At 45.3% G+C, this 13,973-nt stretch overlaps 1 protein-coding gene across 1 annotated transcript; it reads right to left on the bottom strand.

Annotated features, from left to right (window-relative positions):
- Positions 1-10,858: 10,858 nt before the first annotated feature.
- LOC311296434 (uncharacterized protein) lies at positions 10,859-13,973 on the bottom strand. Its single transcript, XM_084418210.1, has 4 exons — positions 13,299-13,973; positions 12,239-12,908; positions 11,976-12,123; positions 10,859-11,824 (listed from the first exon to the last, which is right to left on the bottom strand). Exons 2-4 carry the CDS (start codon positions 12,283-12,285, stop codon positions 11,678-11,680), a joined length of 342 nt encoding a protein of 113 aa, XP_084274336.1. The 5' UTR covers positions 12,286-12,908; positions 13,299-13,973; the 3' UTR covers positions 10,859-11,677.

The raw sequence follows: 13,973 nt of genomic DNA on the forward strand, positions 1-13,973 counted from the left end.
ACTGTTTCGAAGTGCACCGGCACGAGCGGCCGTAACATCTGCCGGCCAAGAGTGGGACCGTGTCAGGGCCGATTGCCGCCGGATATGTCTGGCTGAACAGCAGAATGACAGAGAGAGTGTGGGAAGAATAGTTTGTCGCTATGCCCTGTCCATTCCAGCTCAAAGCGAGGCTGTGGTCCGAGTCAGGCTTCCCCCTCGACGTTACCGTCCACATGAATGGGTCCTGGTGGAACCCCATGACGAGGGTCCTAAGGTGGAAGTAGCTCGAGGATTAACCATCGTCCGAGGGGGTAGGGTCCCCGTCCGAGTTCGGAACGCAAACCCCTTCCCGGTGCTTCTATACCGCCACCAGTGTTTGGCCCGAGTGACATCCGTGAAGCCACAGCAGGTTCACGAGCAGGGGGAAGTGAGTTTTGAGCGGGTGAGTCCAACGGTGGTTGAAGTGGCCCTAGCTCGAGTTAGTTCAGGAGTGGAGGAGAGCGGGAGAGGATTGCCGGCCCATTTGCAGGGAGAGTCTTTACGGGGCGAAGGGTTGAGGGAAGAACAAACGGGTCAACTCCACGAGTTCTTGAAGGATTGGCAGCACTTGTTCGCCACCCACGAGGAGGACTATGGCCGCACAGATGCGGTGAAACACCAAATTCCGACTGGAGACGCGGCGCCGAGCCGAGAACGTTATCGACCTGTACCCCCGACCTTGTACCCGGAGGTTCGTACCTTGTTGCGGGGAATGCTTGCTAGAGGGATTATTCGTGAGAGCAGCAGCCCTTGGGCCGCACCTATAGTATTGGTCCGCAAGAAAACGGGCTCCTGGAGGTTCTGTGTGGACTACCGGAGGTTAAATCAGGTAACTAAAAGAGATGCTTTCCCACTACCACGAGTCGAAGATTCCCTCACGAGCCTCACTCAAGCTGCCTGGTATACTACCCTCGATCTAGCCAGCGGCTACTGGCAGGTGCAAATGGACGAGCATGACCGAGAGAAGACGGCATTCACTACCCCCTTTGGCCTCTATGAATGGGAACGGATGCCATTCGGGCTTTGCAACGCTCCAGCCACATTCCAACGGCTGATGCAGCGTTGTTTGGGCAGTCAGTTGATGGACACCACTCTCGTCTACTTGGATGATGTTATCGTGTATTCTCCTGATTTTAAGTCTCACTTGGAACATCTGGGGCAAGTCTTCCGTTCCCTTGAGCGTTACGGGTTGAAGCTACAGCCCGACAAGTGTCAGCTCTTCCGTAAGGAGGTTAAGTTCTTGGGACATGTGGTCAGTGCGGCGGGGATCTCGGTTGACCCAGAGAAGGTGGTGGCAGTGCAAGAGTGGGCATCACCCCAGACGGTGCGTCAAGTGCGGTCATTCCTGGGCTTTGTGGGTTACTACCGGCGATTCATACAAGACTTCTCCAAGATTGCTAAACCGATTAACCAACTGCTTGGAGGCACCGGGCGAACCCGGGGTCGAGGGTCCCCGACGATCCAATGGGACCCAGCTTGTGAAGCTGCCTTTCAGAGGCTTAAACAAGAGCTGTTGCAGGCCCCGATCCTAGCCTATGCCGACTTCACGCAACCATTTATTCTATACACCGATGCCAGCCAGCTTGGTTTGGGTGCAGTACTGGCACAGAAACAGCAAGGAGCGGAAAGAGTCATCGCTTATGCCAGCCGAAGCTTACACCCCGCCGAAAAGAACGACTCAAATTATAGTTCCTTCAAACTCGAGCTGTTAGCCATGAAATGGGCACTAAGCGAAAAGTTCAAAGACTATCTTTGGGGGGCCAAGGTACAGGTTGTCACAGACAATAATCCGCTGGTACACTTACAAACGGCCAAGCTGGGGGCAGTAGAGCAACGCTGGGTGGCACAACTGGCCAATTTCGACTACCAGATCCAGTATCGACCAGGAAAGGAACACACCAATGCTGATGTATTATCTAGGCTACCGGGTGAAGGATCGGCAGGCCATCTACAGGCTCCCGGAGCAGGGTCCGATGAGGGATTGATGGTGGGGGTCATCGAAGCCCCGGGACAGGAGTCCGAAGACCCTCCTCCATGTTGGGGGTGGGATCCATCACGTTGGAGGTCGTGGCAGGGTGAAGATGGGGATGTGCTGAAGGTACGGACGTGGGTAGAACAGGAGGTTTGGCCCGAGGGGGCGGAACGTCGAGCTGAGACTCGAGTTGTGCGAGGCTTGCTGGGACAGAGGGCGAGGCTGTGCCTAAAAGAAGGGGTACTTTGTAGGGCACTGCAGGAGCCCGGTCGAGAAGAGGAGGTCCGTCAGATCGTGGTCCCTGAAGGGCGTTGGCAAGCTCTGTTGGAGGCCTATCATGGCCGGATGGGACATCAGGGGCAAGAGAGGACGTTGGCCTTGTTGAGACGACATTTTTACTGGCCCGGAATGGAGGGCACTACCAGGGCTTACCTCCAGAGGTGTCCACGCTGTATCTTGTTTAAATCTAGGAAGGAGGCCCGGGCACCGTTGGTCCCGATCCAGGCCAAGGCACCTCTGCACATAGTGGCCATGGATTTTCTCACTCTGGGGCGACCGGTGGATCAGGTCCAGAATATTCTTGTCATCACTGACCTGTTTACTAAATACGCCTGGGCCGTCCCCACTGTGGACCAAACTGCTCTTACTACCGCTAATGCCCTCTGGAGATATGTAATTCAGCCGTTTGGTTGTCCGGAAATCCTCCATTCTGATCAAGGGGCCAATTTCGAGTCCAAGGTGATCCGCGAACTGTGCCTCCTGTACGGATGCAAGAAGACCCACACGACCCCTTATCATCCTCAAGGGAACGGGGTGTGTGAGAGGTTCAATCAGACCTTATTGGGCTTACTGGGTACCTTGGAAGAGGAACAGCAGGGCCACTGGGCTGACAGGCTTCCAGCGATGCTACAGGCGTATAATAATAGCATACATAGTACCACTGGTTATGCCCCTACTTACCTAATGTTTGGCAGGCATGTGAGACTCCCAATGGATATGCTTATGGGGACCACCGGGGAAGAAGAGGGAGGAAATCTATCTGCTTGGGTGATAAATCACCATCAACGCCTGCAGTCGGCATACGAGCAAGTCGCTGGCCGGATAAACCAAACGGCATTGAAGAATAAGAGGTTGTATGATCGTACGGCTCGAGAGGCCCCGTTATTGCCCGGTGAGAGGGTGTTGGTGCGAGATAATCGCCGGCAGGGGAAAGGGAAGTTGAGCGATCGATGGGAGGCTCAGCCGTACGTCGTTCAGCGACAACCCCGTCCAGACCAACCGGTATACGCACTGCGGCCAGAAGGAGGGGTAGGCCCCGAACGAGTGCTACATCGCAATCTGATTCGCCCTTGCCCGTATTTCCCAAAGCCAGTGGTAAGAGATCCGCCGGCCGACACGTCATGGACACCCCCGCTGGTAGGGTGGGCAGTAATCCCAAGAGGTTTAGGCCTGGGACCACGGCCGGAAGTACCTGACTCCCCTCCCCGACGGTCTCAACGAGGGAATCGGGGTCAGCCACCAGCCAGGTATGGGGACTGGGTGTCAGGAGACCGTTCTCGGGACTAGAACGGTTTGGCGGGGGGGTATGTCACGGGGTGACAAATAAGCCCGGGACTATCCCCGCCAGAGAAATGCCCTTGTTGAGATCCGGGAAGTGAAACACCATCCCAAAGCCAGGGTGAGTGCCTGTCGCTATGGTAACCGAGTGGCGGATTGATAGCAGGTGTGGGTAATTTGCGCTGAGCGTTTGAATGGGGCCACGCTAGCTCATGAGAGTATAAAAAGTCAGAAGAAGAGAAAGCATGTTGTTGTTCCTCTCCTGCTTGTGGTGCTTTTGTTCTCGTTTGGATGTGGCTGGCTCCTGTTGGGAAGTGTTCTCTGAAGTGTGTCGTTGAGGGCTCGTTGTGAGGAAAAAGGAACGTCGTGTGTATGAGGAATTGAAGACGGAGGGAGAGAGGATTTAAAGAGGGAAGTGCATCGTCGGGATGAAAGAGTGAAGATAAGTAACTGATTATGGAATCTCCTACCACACGTTTGATACTGAGATAGATGTGGGTTGAAGTGCTTGGAGTGTACTGTATGGATATCACTGAGTGAATTAAACTGATTCTCTGCCATTCTTATCTCCTCTTCCCGTTCGGATGGTGAAACGAATCCAGTTTATGCCTATGAAGTGTTTAAATTCTCCTTCCTCTCACTGCCGATCCTTTGCGTTTTGAACCGAGACCCAGGGTGAGTGCTGGCCTTAAGTATACTTGATGAGTGGATTTGCAGTGTTTGAATTGACGTTCCGTCTCTTCCCCCGTGTGGTATATTGGAGTGGAAATTCCTGTGAGTGTGTGAAGGTCTGTTTTTAACTGCCGTGTGCTCGCCCAAGAGGCAGGCTGGTATATTGTACATCTTCAGAGCTTGGAGAGATCGAGTACGTCCAATTGCGGAAAGGCTTGGGAAGGACAGCTGGAGTGACGTTTCTGGTTTCTCCGCGACACCTGTGAGTTCACTACAGCTTTGAAGCCCACCTGTACGGTGTGAAGTTCCTGTCTTTCCCACGACACCTGTGAGAACATTATATTGCTGTGTGAAGTTATGATTCTGTCTGTTCCAGAGAAAGCCCAGTTCAGTCTGTGACTGAGTTCACTACAGCTTGAAGCCCACCTGTACGGTGTGAAGTTCCTGTCTTCCCCACGACACCTGTGGGAACATTATATTGCTGTGTGAAGTTATGATTCTGTCTGTTCCAGAGAAAGCCCAGTTCAGTCTGTGACTGTGAGTTCACTACAGCTTTGAAGCCCACCTGTACGGTGTGAAGTTCCTGTCTTCCCCACGACACCCGTGAGAACACTATACTGCTGCGTGAAGTTATGACTCTGTCCGTCCTAGAGAAAGCCCAGTTCAGTCTGTGACTGAGTTCACTACAGCTTGAAGCCCACCTGTACGGTGTGAAGTTCCTGTCTTCCCCACGACACCTGTGGGAACATTATATTGCTGTGTGAAGTTATGATTCTGTCTGTTCCAGAAAAAGCCCAGTTCAGTCTGTGACTGTGAGTTCACTACAGCTTGAAGCCCACCTGTACGGTGTGAAGTTCCTGTCTTCCCCACGACACCTGTGGGAACATTATATTGCTGTGTGAAGTTATGATTCTGTCTGTTCCAGAGAAAGCCCAGTTCAGTCTGTGACTGAGTTCACTACAGCTTGAAGCCCACCTGTACGGTGTGAAGTTCCTGTCTTCCCCACGACACCTGTGGGAACATTATATTGCTGTGTGAAGTTATGATTCTGTCTGTTCCAGAGAAAGCCCAGTTCAGTCTGTGACTGTGAGTTCACTACAGCTTGAAGCCCACCTGTACGGTGTGAAGTTCCTGTCTTTCCCACGACACCTGTGAGAACATTATATTGCTGTGTGAAGTTATGATTCTGTCTGTTCCAGAGAAAGCCCAGTTCAGTCTGTGACTGTGAGTTCACTACAGCTTTGAAGCCCACCTGTACGGTGTGAAGTTCCTGTCTTCCCCACGACACCTGTGAGAACATTATATTGCTGTGTGAAGTTATGATTCTGTCTGTTCCAGAGAAAGCCCAGTTCAGTCTGTGACTGTGAGTTCACTACAGCTTTGAAGCCCACCTGTACGGTGTGAAGTTCCTGTCTTCCCCACGACACCTGTGAGAACATTATATTGCTGTGTGAAGTTATGATTCTGTCTGTTCCAGAGAAAGCCCAGTTCAGTCTGTGACTGTGAGTTCACTACAGCTTTGAAGCCCACCTGTACGGTGTGAAGTTCCTGTCTTCCCCACGACACCCGTGAGAACACTATACTGCTGCGTGAAGTTATGACTCTGTCCGTCCTAGAGAAAGCCCAGTCCAGTCTGTGACTGTGAGTTCACTACAGCTTTGAAGCCCACCTGTACGGTGTGAAGTTCCTGTCTTCCCCACGACACCTGTGAGAACATTATATTGCTGTGTGAAGTTATGATTCTGTCTGTTCCAGAGAAAGCCCAGTTCAGTCTGTGACTGTGTTCACTACAGCTTTGAAGCCCACCTGTACGGTGTGAAGTTCCTGTCTTCCCCACGACACCTGTGAGAACATTATATTGCTGTGTGAAGTTATGATTCTGTCCGTCCTAGAGAAAGCCCAGTTCAATCTGTGACTAAAGCCCAGCTTGTTCTGTGACCGTGAGTCCGCTATAGCCCTGAAGTTCATCTGTAGGGTGCGAAGTACTCACCCGTCCAAGACACCCGTGAGAGTTGTGCACCGCTCCTGAGCTTGCCCCCTCCTGCCCTAGGGGAAGTCTCGTATGGTGTTTACGGAGGACCTGCTGCAGTCTACCTGTCCACTTCTTACCGTTGTAATTGCCCTTGGTGTAGAAGGAGCCTGGTCGACCTACTTACCGTAAGATACCTACCTGCACATTATTGATTGCTGTGAACTGTTCCCCACGTGAAAGAGGAGAGGAAGCTGTGACCATCCGCTCAGCGGAGAACCCACCTGTTCCACCTCCTCCCATTGTGAACCTGATACCGGCTTGGAAGAAGGAGCTCGGTCAACCTACTTACCGTGAGATACTTATCTGTCCATCATCGACTGCTGTGAACTGTCCCCTACGTGAAAGAGGAGAGGAAGCTTTGACCATCCGTTCATCGGAGAACTCACCTGTTTCACCTCCTCCTATTGTGAACCTGATACCAGCGTGGAAGAAGGAGCTCGGTCGACCTACTTACCGTAAGATACTTACCTACACATTATTGACTGCTGTGAACTGTTCCCCACGTGGAAGAGGAGAGGAAGCTTTGACCATCTGCTCATTGGAAAACTCACCTGTTTCACCTCCTCCCATTGTGAACCTGATACCAGCGTGGAAGAAGGAGCTCGGTCAATCTATCTACCGTAAGATACTTACCTGCCCATCATCGACTGCTGTGAACTGTCCCCTACGTGAAAGAGGAGAGGAAGCTTTGACCCTCCGCTCATCGGAGAACTCACCTGTCCATTACCCCCCCACCGTGCACCTGATACCAGCCTGGGAGAAGGAACGTCGACAACACACTTACCGTCAGATACTTACCTGTCCATTATCGACTGCTGGGAACTGTTCCCCTCACGTGCAAGAGGAAAGGAAACTTGGATCATCTACCCACCTGTGAGGAACTCACCTGTCCAATACTTACCTGTCCAGCACTCCTCACTGGGAATCGCCGCCCGTGGGGAAGGGTGTGTCTGCTTGCCCCGCTTGGGATCCTCCCTGGACGAGGGAGAGAAGAAGACTTTTAGATTAGGATTATAAATTATTTTACTCTCAATAAAATTGTTACTCTTATCCTCCGTCTCTGGTCTCGTCTCTGGCACGCTCCTCAAAGTGTTCTTGGTCTAGGGGTGGGTGTAGTCTGGTTCGGCCCATCCCGACCTGTGACACAATCAATCCGTGGTTCATTCTTGCATGTTTTTTCGTTGTGCATGATCACAGTTCATATGTGTGGGGAAAGATAAGCTATTAGAGTAAAAAATATTGCGTTAGGCTACTTCATGAGTTAATAAGAAAAAATATTTTACAATTCCTGCAAATGCAGTGATGAAGTTCATGTTCTCATGATTTATTTTTATGAATACATTTTTTTCAAAACACTCTTAATTTAAAGTGGTTAATGTTTTTTTCAGAAATGGCGCTGATCTACAGTACAAGTTTATATTTAGCATACATTGCAATCACTCCAAAATAGATGACGACAACTCACACACCTGCATTACGAGCTGTGCTTCTCTGCGTGCCTATTAGGCTTTTGCTTCTCAGCACCTGATGATGCGTTCGTTACACACACTTTCAGAAGCCGGCACCCGCTTTGAAAAGGAAACATGAATTGGTTTAACTGCAGATGAGCAGTGAAGAGATAATGCGGCTATTGTATGTAACGTTACCTTCGAGGTAAACACGGGGAATGGACTCTACGAATGCTAGCCACATCTTTCCACTTTGTTTTACACTAGCAGCTACAGTAGTGACGGTACAGGAGTCCATGCTCAGTGGCTAAAACTGTTTAAATGCAAGTATGAAAACAATATAGGCCTACCACTAAACATTATTAGCCAAACTCATGCAAAACATGCAGTTTGAAAATAGCTTTCAGTTAGTGGGGCTTATTCTGTAAGAATGTATCTGGCAATGGTGTATTTTTTCTTTTTTCTTTGGTTGTGATTACAATTTCACTAACAATAAGTACCGTCACATTTATTGAGCTATTGCAGTATTTTGTCTATGTTTTTGTACCGCTTGGAAGTAGTAAAATACATTCCTGCAACCAATCAACGCGCCCCTCATTTGCATTATTATAATGACCGTCCACGACAGCCAAAACATCGCATCAGATCTCGCGAGACAATAATGCCTTTAGAAATAAGGGTCTGAGGGGCTCTGTGTTGATTTTTTTTTTCCACTTTTCTTTTTTAGAAGTGCCTAAAATACTATAATAGAGCATTTGGGTATCCAAGGTAACACAACATTATGACTCCTTTAATAAAGTTGAATTAACGTAGGCCGTCGGAGCCACCAATCTCTGTATAGCGGCCGCTGGAGCCTCTGCTGGGAATCGTAAGATGGCCGCTCGAACACTTCCGGTGGCTTCACTGCGTGCTGGAAGTTTACAACGTCATGAGCTATCCAGTCATTACATAGATCAGTGCTCTAAACTGTCAAGATGTGTGTGTGTGTCAGTGCTCTAAACTGCCCAGATGTGTGTGTGTGTCAGTGCTCTAAACTGCCCAGATGTGTGTGTGTGTGTGTGAGTGAGAGAGAGAGAGAGATGTTGAATTTTGTATGATTGTGAGATTGTATTCTTGAGATAGATGTACATTTACATTTAGAAAAAAAAAAAAAGAGATTTCTGAAGGATTGTAATCATTATATTTCATGGTAAAGGTTAGAGAGAGAGTGTGTGGACATGCAACAAATGCTTTTTTTTTAGTGTTCTAGGTAGTTTTTATTAATGTTTTTAATTAGCCTATACATTTTAAATTTGCAGTTAGCCTATGTGTGGGACACGTTGCTTAATAATAAAATGTATTTTAGAGTTAATTTTCATGCATTTTTATATATATATTGTCCTGCAGACAGAAATGTCACCCATTCGGTGGAATGGCTCTTATTGTGTTTTTAAGGGGCTTGTTTAGGTTATTTTATTATATATACAGTACAGGCCAAAAGTTTGGACACATTACTATTTTTAATGGTTTTGAAAGAGGTTTCTTCTGCTCATCAAGCCTGCATTTATTTGATCAAAAATACAGAAAAAATAAATGTAATATTGTGATATATTATTACAATTTAAAATAATTGGTTTTTAATTTATTATACTTTTAAATGATCATTTATTCCTGTGATCAAAGCTGAATTTGCAGCATCATTACTCCAGTCTATCACATGATCCTTTAGAAATCACTCTAATATGATGATTCATTATGAGTGTTGGAAACAGTTTTGCTGCCTAATATATTTGATGAATAAAAGGTTTAAAAGAACTGCATTTATTCAAAATAAAAACATATTTTCTAATAATATAAATCTTCTTTACTATCACTTTTTATCAATTTAACACATCCTTGCTGAATAAAAGTATTGATTTATTTCAAAAAAAGAAAAAAAATGACTGACCAGTAGTGTATATTGTTGTTACAAAAGATTTCTATTTTTAAAACATTTGCTTCTTTTTTTTTTTTTTTTTTACTTTATATTCATCAAAGTATCCTTAAAGTATCACAGGTTAAGAAAAAATATTAAGCAGCAGAACTGTTTCCAACTTTGATAATGAATCATCATATTAGAGTGATTTCTAAAGGATCATGTGATAGACTGGAGTAATGATCCTGCAAATTCAGCTTTGCGTCACAGAAATAAATGATAATTTAAAGTAAAGTTTAAAGTATAATAAATTGAAAACCAATTATTTTAAATTGTAATAATATATCACAATATTACATTTTTCTTCTGTATTTTTGATCAAATAAATGCTGGCTTGATGAGCAGAAGAAACTTCTTTCAAAAACATAAAAAATTGTCATTTTTCCATTTTTTTTTTGCCTGTACTGTATATATATCTGGCAACCCTTCAGTGGAGCTTTAATGAAGAGAGAGAAGAAGAGCTTTATTATTTTACTGAGATGCCGCAGCCTTTCATATTCATATCTCACAGCGTGAGCGCTCGTCTTTTGCATCATCAACATTCTCAGTCAATGTCAATATTTAGTGATTTAAAGTATCAGTATTAGTCTCAGATACAGGATATATTCATTCGCCTTTACAAGCAGGTGTTGTTCGTTACCATGGCAAACGCTTGAGCGTCCGTGTTGAACACGCTTCTCGTGTGTAAAAAGTAAATTTAAACTTTAAAATTTAAATTTTAAATTTTAAAATTTTATAAAATATAAATATAGGACCAGTTGTTGTCAAGTAAGATTCACTCTCTATACTGTCCGGATGCGTGTGTGTGTGTGTGTGTGTGTGTGTGTGAGTGTGTGATTCTGTGTCTCTGAGATGATGTTCACTCGCAGAACTCAAGCTTCTGAAGAGAGAGAGAGAGAGAGAGAGTGTGTGTGTGTGTGTGTTTGTGTGTGTGTGTGATTCTGTGTCTCTGAGGTGATGTTCACTCGCAGAACTCAAGCTTCTGAAGAGAGAGAGTGTGTGTGTGTGTGTGTGTGTGTGTGTGAGATTCTGTGTCTCTGAGAGGATGTTCACTCGCAGAACTCAAGCTTCTGAAGAGAGAGAGAGAGTGTGTGTGTGTGTGTGTGTGTGTGTGTGAGAGAGTGAGATTCTGTGTCTCTGAGATGAAGTTCACTCGCAGAACTCAAGCTTCTGAAGAGAGTGTGTGTGTGTGTGTGTGTGTGTGATTCTGTGTCTCTGAGATAGGGCTGGGTATTGTTAGGAATTTCACAATTCGATTCGATATTGATTTATTAGCTTCGATATCGATTCAATAATAAGTAAATACACAAGTAATTAGTATATTTTTAAATAATGTGTGCAGTATTACCAATGTTTAAGAACAAATTGACCCCAGTTTCCTGTCATGGTTTATTTAGCAGAACAAACTGTACAATATTGTTCATGTGTTGAATACAAACCACAACTGTAACAAACAGGAGCTTTATTAACACCTCTAAAGTGCATGTAACTGTAAGTAGTAGAAAGTATATTTCTTTCTTCCTATACATTCAAGTTATAAAAGAAATGTAAACAGAAGCACAAAATGTGCATACTCATAAAAAAAGTGCAACCATAGATATTATAACATTACAAAGTGCTATTTTGCCAACACAATAAATAACACTGAACAGCTGATCAGAGAACCTTTGGCTTATTTACTGATTACAGACATTTCCATCATATAACTCATAACATTTTAGTACAATAACATGTTAACTCTGAAGCATTTGTTATCAAACTAGTGCACATGCAGGTTTTTGTTCAAGAAAAGCAGCTGGTCTACATGCTCAGGCGTCAGTGCACTTCTCTGGGCTGTGACAATGTCACCAGCTGTTGAGAAGACTCTCTCAGCTGGTACACGACTAGCAGGAATACAGAGGTATCGCTTAGCTTGGCATGACAAAAGAGGGAATTCCACCTCATGTTCCTTCCACCAGCTGAGTGGATTAGTGCTGAGTGGTACTGGTTTTACCTCTTTGTACTTCATCACCTCATCTACTGCATCATCTCTTGTTTTTATGGAGTCTGCTTCTGGAGTATATGTCTGCCCAAGGAGATCTGCCAATGCACAAGAGTCTCTTTGCTTCTTGGATGGGTCCAGAGTCCTCAGCTGGTTCTGCTTCATTGGCCTCTGCATTTATTGGTCCACTCTGTTGAGAAAGCAAAGGAATTGTATTGTAAATAGTTATCACCCTTTTCGAAATAGTGTATATAACAATATAGTTAGGTTTAAATTCATTTGCAGTGTATCATTAATAATAAAAATACATAATGTTTTTATTCACACTATACAGTACTTACTGAGCTTTTTCCAGTTGCCAGTGTCTTAGTGTTATCAGTGAGTTGGGTGAAGACTTCCTCACGCTCATCATCAGTCGATAAAGGCAGGGCCTTAAAGCGTGGGTCCAGGGCAGAAGCGAAGTAGAGTTGTTCCTTTATGCCTGTGTACCTTAAAATAAATATAATACATTTCTATTACAACAAAATATAAAAATTATCATTATGAAATTAGTATAATGCAAAACAACTGTCTTAGAATAAAGTGTCATAATGATAATAAATACCTTTTCTGGAGATCCTGATGCACAGCAGATTTCATCTCCTTCACCATCACAGGATCAGTCGGGGCGGATGCATCTCTTCCAGAAGTCTTGCTCTCAGAGGGGCGATGACAGAGAGAGTTGGGGTTCCTTCTTGAGATATGACTAAGGTGGCTTTCTTCATTGGCTTCAGAGCCAGTGCAACAGCCTCTGCTGCTGTTATGTCTGCCTCTGTAAGGGAGCTCAGATCTTTCTCTTGTTTTCGTATCTCAGGGGCAAGTAGTGCAGCAGAGATAGCAGCTTGCTGTTCTAGACATCTTTCCACCATTTCAAATGCACTATTCCAACGCTGTAGCGAAGGCTACTCTTATAGATGATAAGGGCTGGTTTCAGGTGTGTTTAGCAGTGTACTAGGTGTGTCGGTCAGAACACGACAGAGATGAGTGATCAACTTGAATGGTTTATTATGACAGGTACAAGAAGATGAACATCAGAGGGGGGAGCCAACCGTTAACACACATTAATCAATAACTCTGAGGGACAGAGAAGGAGGCGTGTAGACCGTAATGGGCTTTAGGAGCGTTTAGGTGAAAGCGAGTGTAAAGCGATCATAGAGATGTGGGCACAAGGGGCACAGTCTTGATCGGATGAGAGTGTAACGTATGAATTGTGCTGGTATTTTGATGTGGTTTCCCTGTAACAGACAAAGAGCAGCACTCTAACAACAGCAACACTATTACACATTACTATAGCACTCTTACATATGCCACATTATCATAGCACTAATATACAATCTATTGACTCCTCCCCTCATACATGAACATAATAATGCATGAACACAAAATATAACGTCATATTGACAAGCATTATGTTACTTTTAAACTCACAATTATATCTTCCATCGTTTACTGTTATTATTTATCTACATGAATTATTTTAACATCATAAACATTATCTATGAACACTGTAGATCGACATATAAATTATGAGGTAAAGCACGGATGAATTGGCATCGTGCCATAACAGCACACAGCCGATAACTGCATCATAACACAACGAGCCTAGATCAGCAAACTGTACTCACTCTTATAAGACGCACAGAAGCACAATACACACTCAATCCGAGGCTGATAACCAATATTATTCGTCTTCTCCAGCGCCCGTGGATGAGATAAACTGCCGTCTGAGGCGATATGCGTTGCTCTGTGAGGATTTGTTTGCTTCTGCGCTCGTGCGCACGTAACGCTTTCATAATAAAAGTCCCCAAATAATGTCTAGCGCTACATCGCTCTTAATCTTCACAGCCTTTTGCACAAACGCGTTGGTACATCGGTCACTAACTTGTGCTGTGGCAGGTCCAGCAGTTTCTGGTTTTTTTTTTTAGTTCGTGGCTGGCTATGGTGCTCCGGTGGGAAAATGCGGAGATCCGCCTCAGTCTGCCTAGAAGCCTTGATACTGCAGGCATCTTGAGAGCCGCCTGTGATGCCAAGTTTAGGACATGTGCAAAACAGCCAATGTGCAATGTCTCTGTCAGTCCAACTGCTCGTAGCATGTTAGCTGCGTTATCTGTTACACAGGGTTCCCACGGGTCCTTGAAATCCTTGAAAGTTTGTGAATCTGCAAAAAAAATTCAAGGCCCTGGAAAGTGTTTGAAAATAAACATACATAGAGACGGGTCCTTGAAAGTGCTTGAATTTATTTTGTGCAAGAAGTTTTCTGGAAAAAATTCCACATTCACTACGGTCCGCTAATGTGTTAT

Source organism: Rutilus rutilus (assembly GCF_951802725.1).
Source record: "Rutilus rutilus genome assembly, chromosome: 1".
Taxonomy (NCBI): Eukaryota; Metazoa; Chordata; class Actinopteri; order Cypriniformes; family Leuciscidae; genus Rutilus; species Rutilus rutilus.

Excerpts from the sequence above, each read along its gene's own strand:
- LOC311296434 (XM_084418210.1), bottom strand. The coding sequence starts at position 12,285 with ATGGTGAAGGAGATGAAATCTGCTGTGCATCAGGATCTCCAGAAAAG. Across the intron at positions 12,124-12,238 it reads CATCAGGATCTCCAGAAAAG|GTACACAGGCATAAAGGAAC; the intron begins GTATTTATTATC and ends ATTTATTTTAAG. Across the intron at positions 11,825-11,975 it reads TGGCAACTGGAAAAAGCTCA|AGTGGACCAATAAATGCAGA; the intron begins GTAAGTACTGTA and ends CTTTCTCAACAG.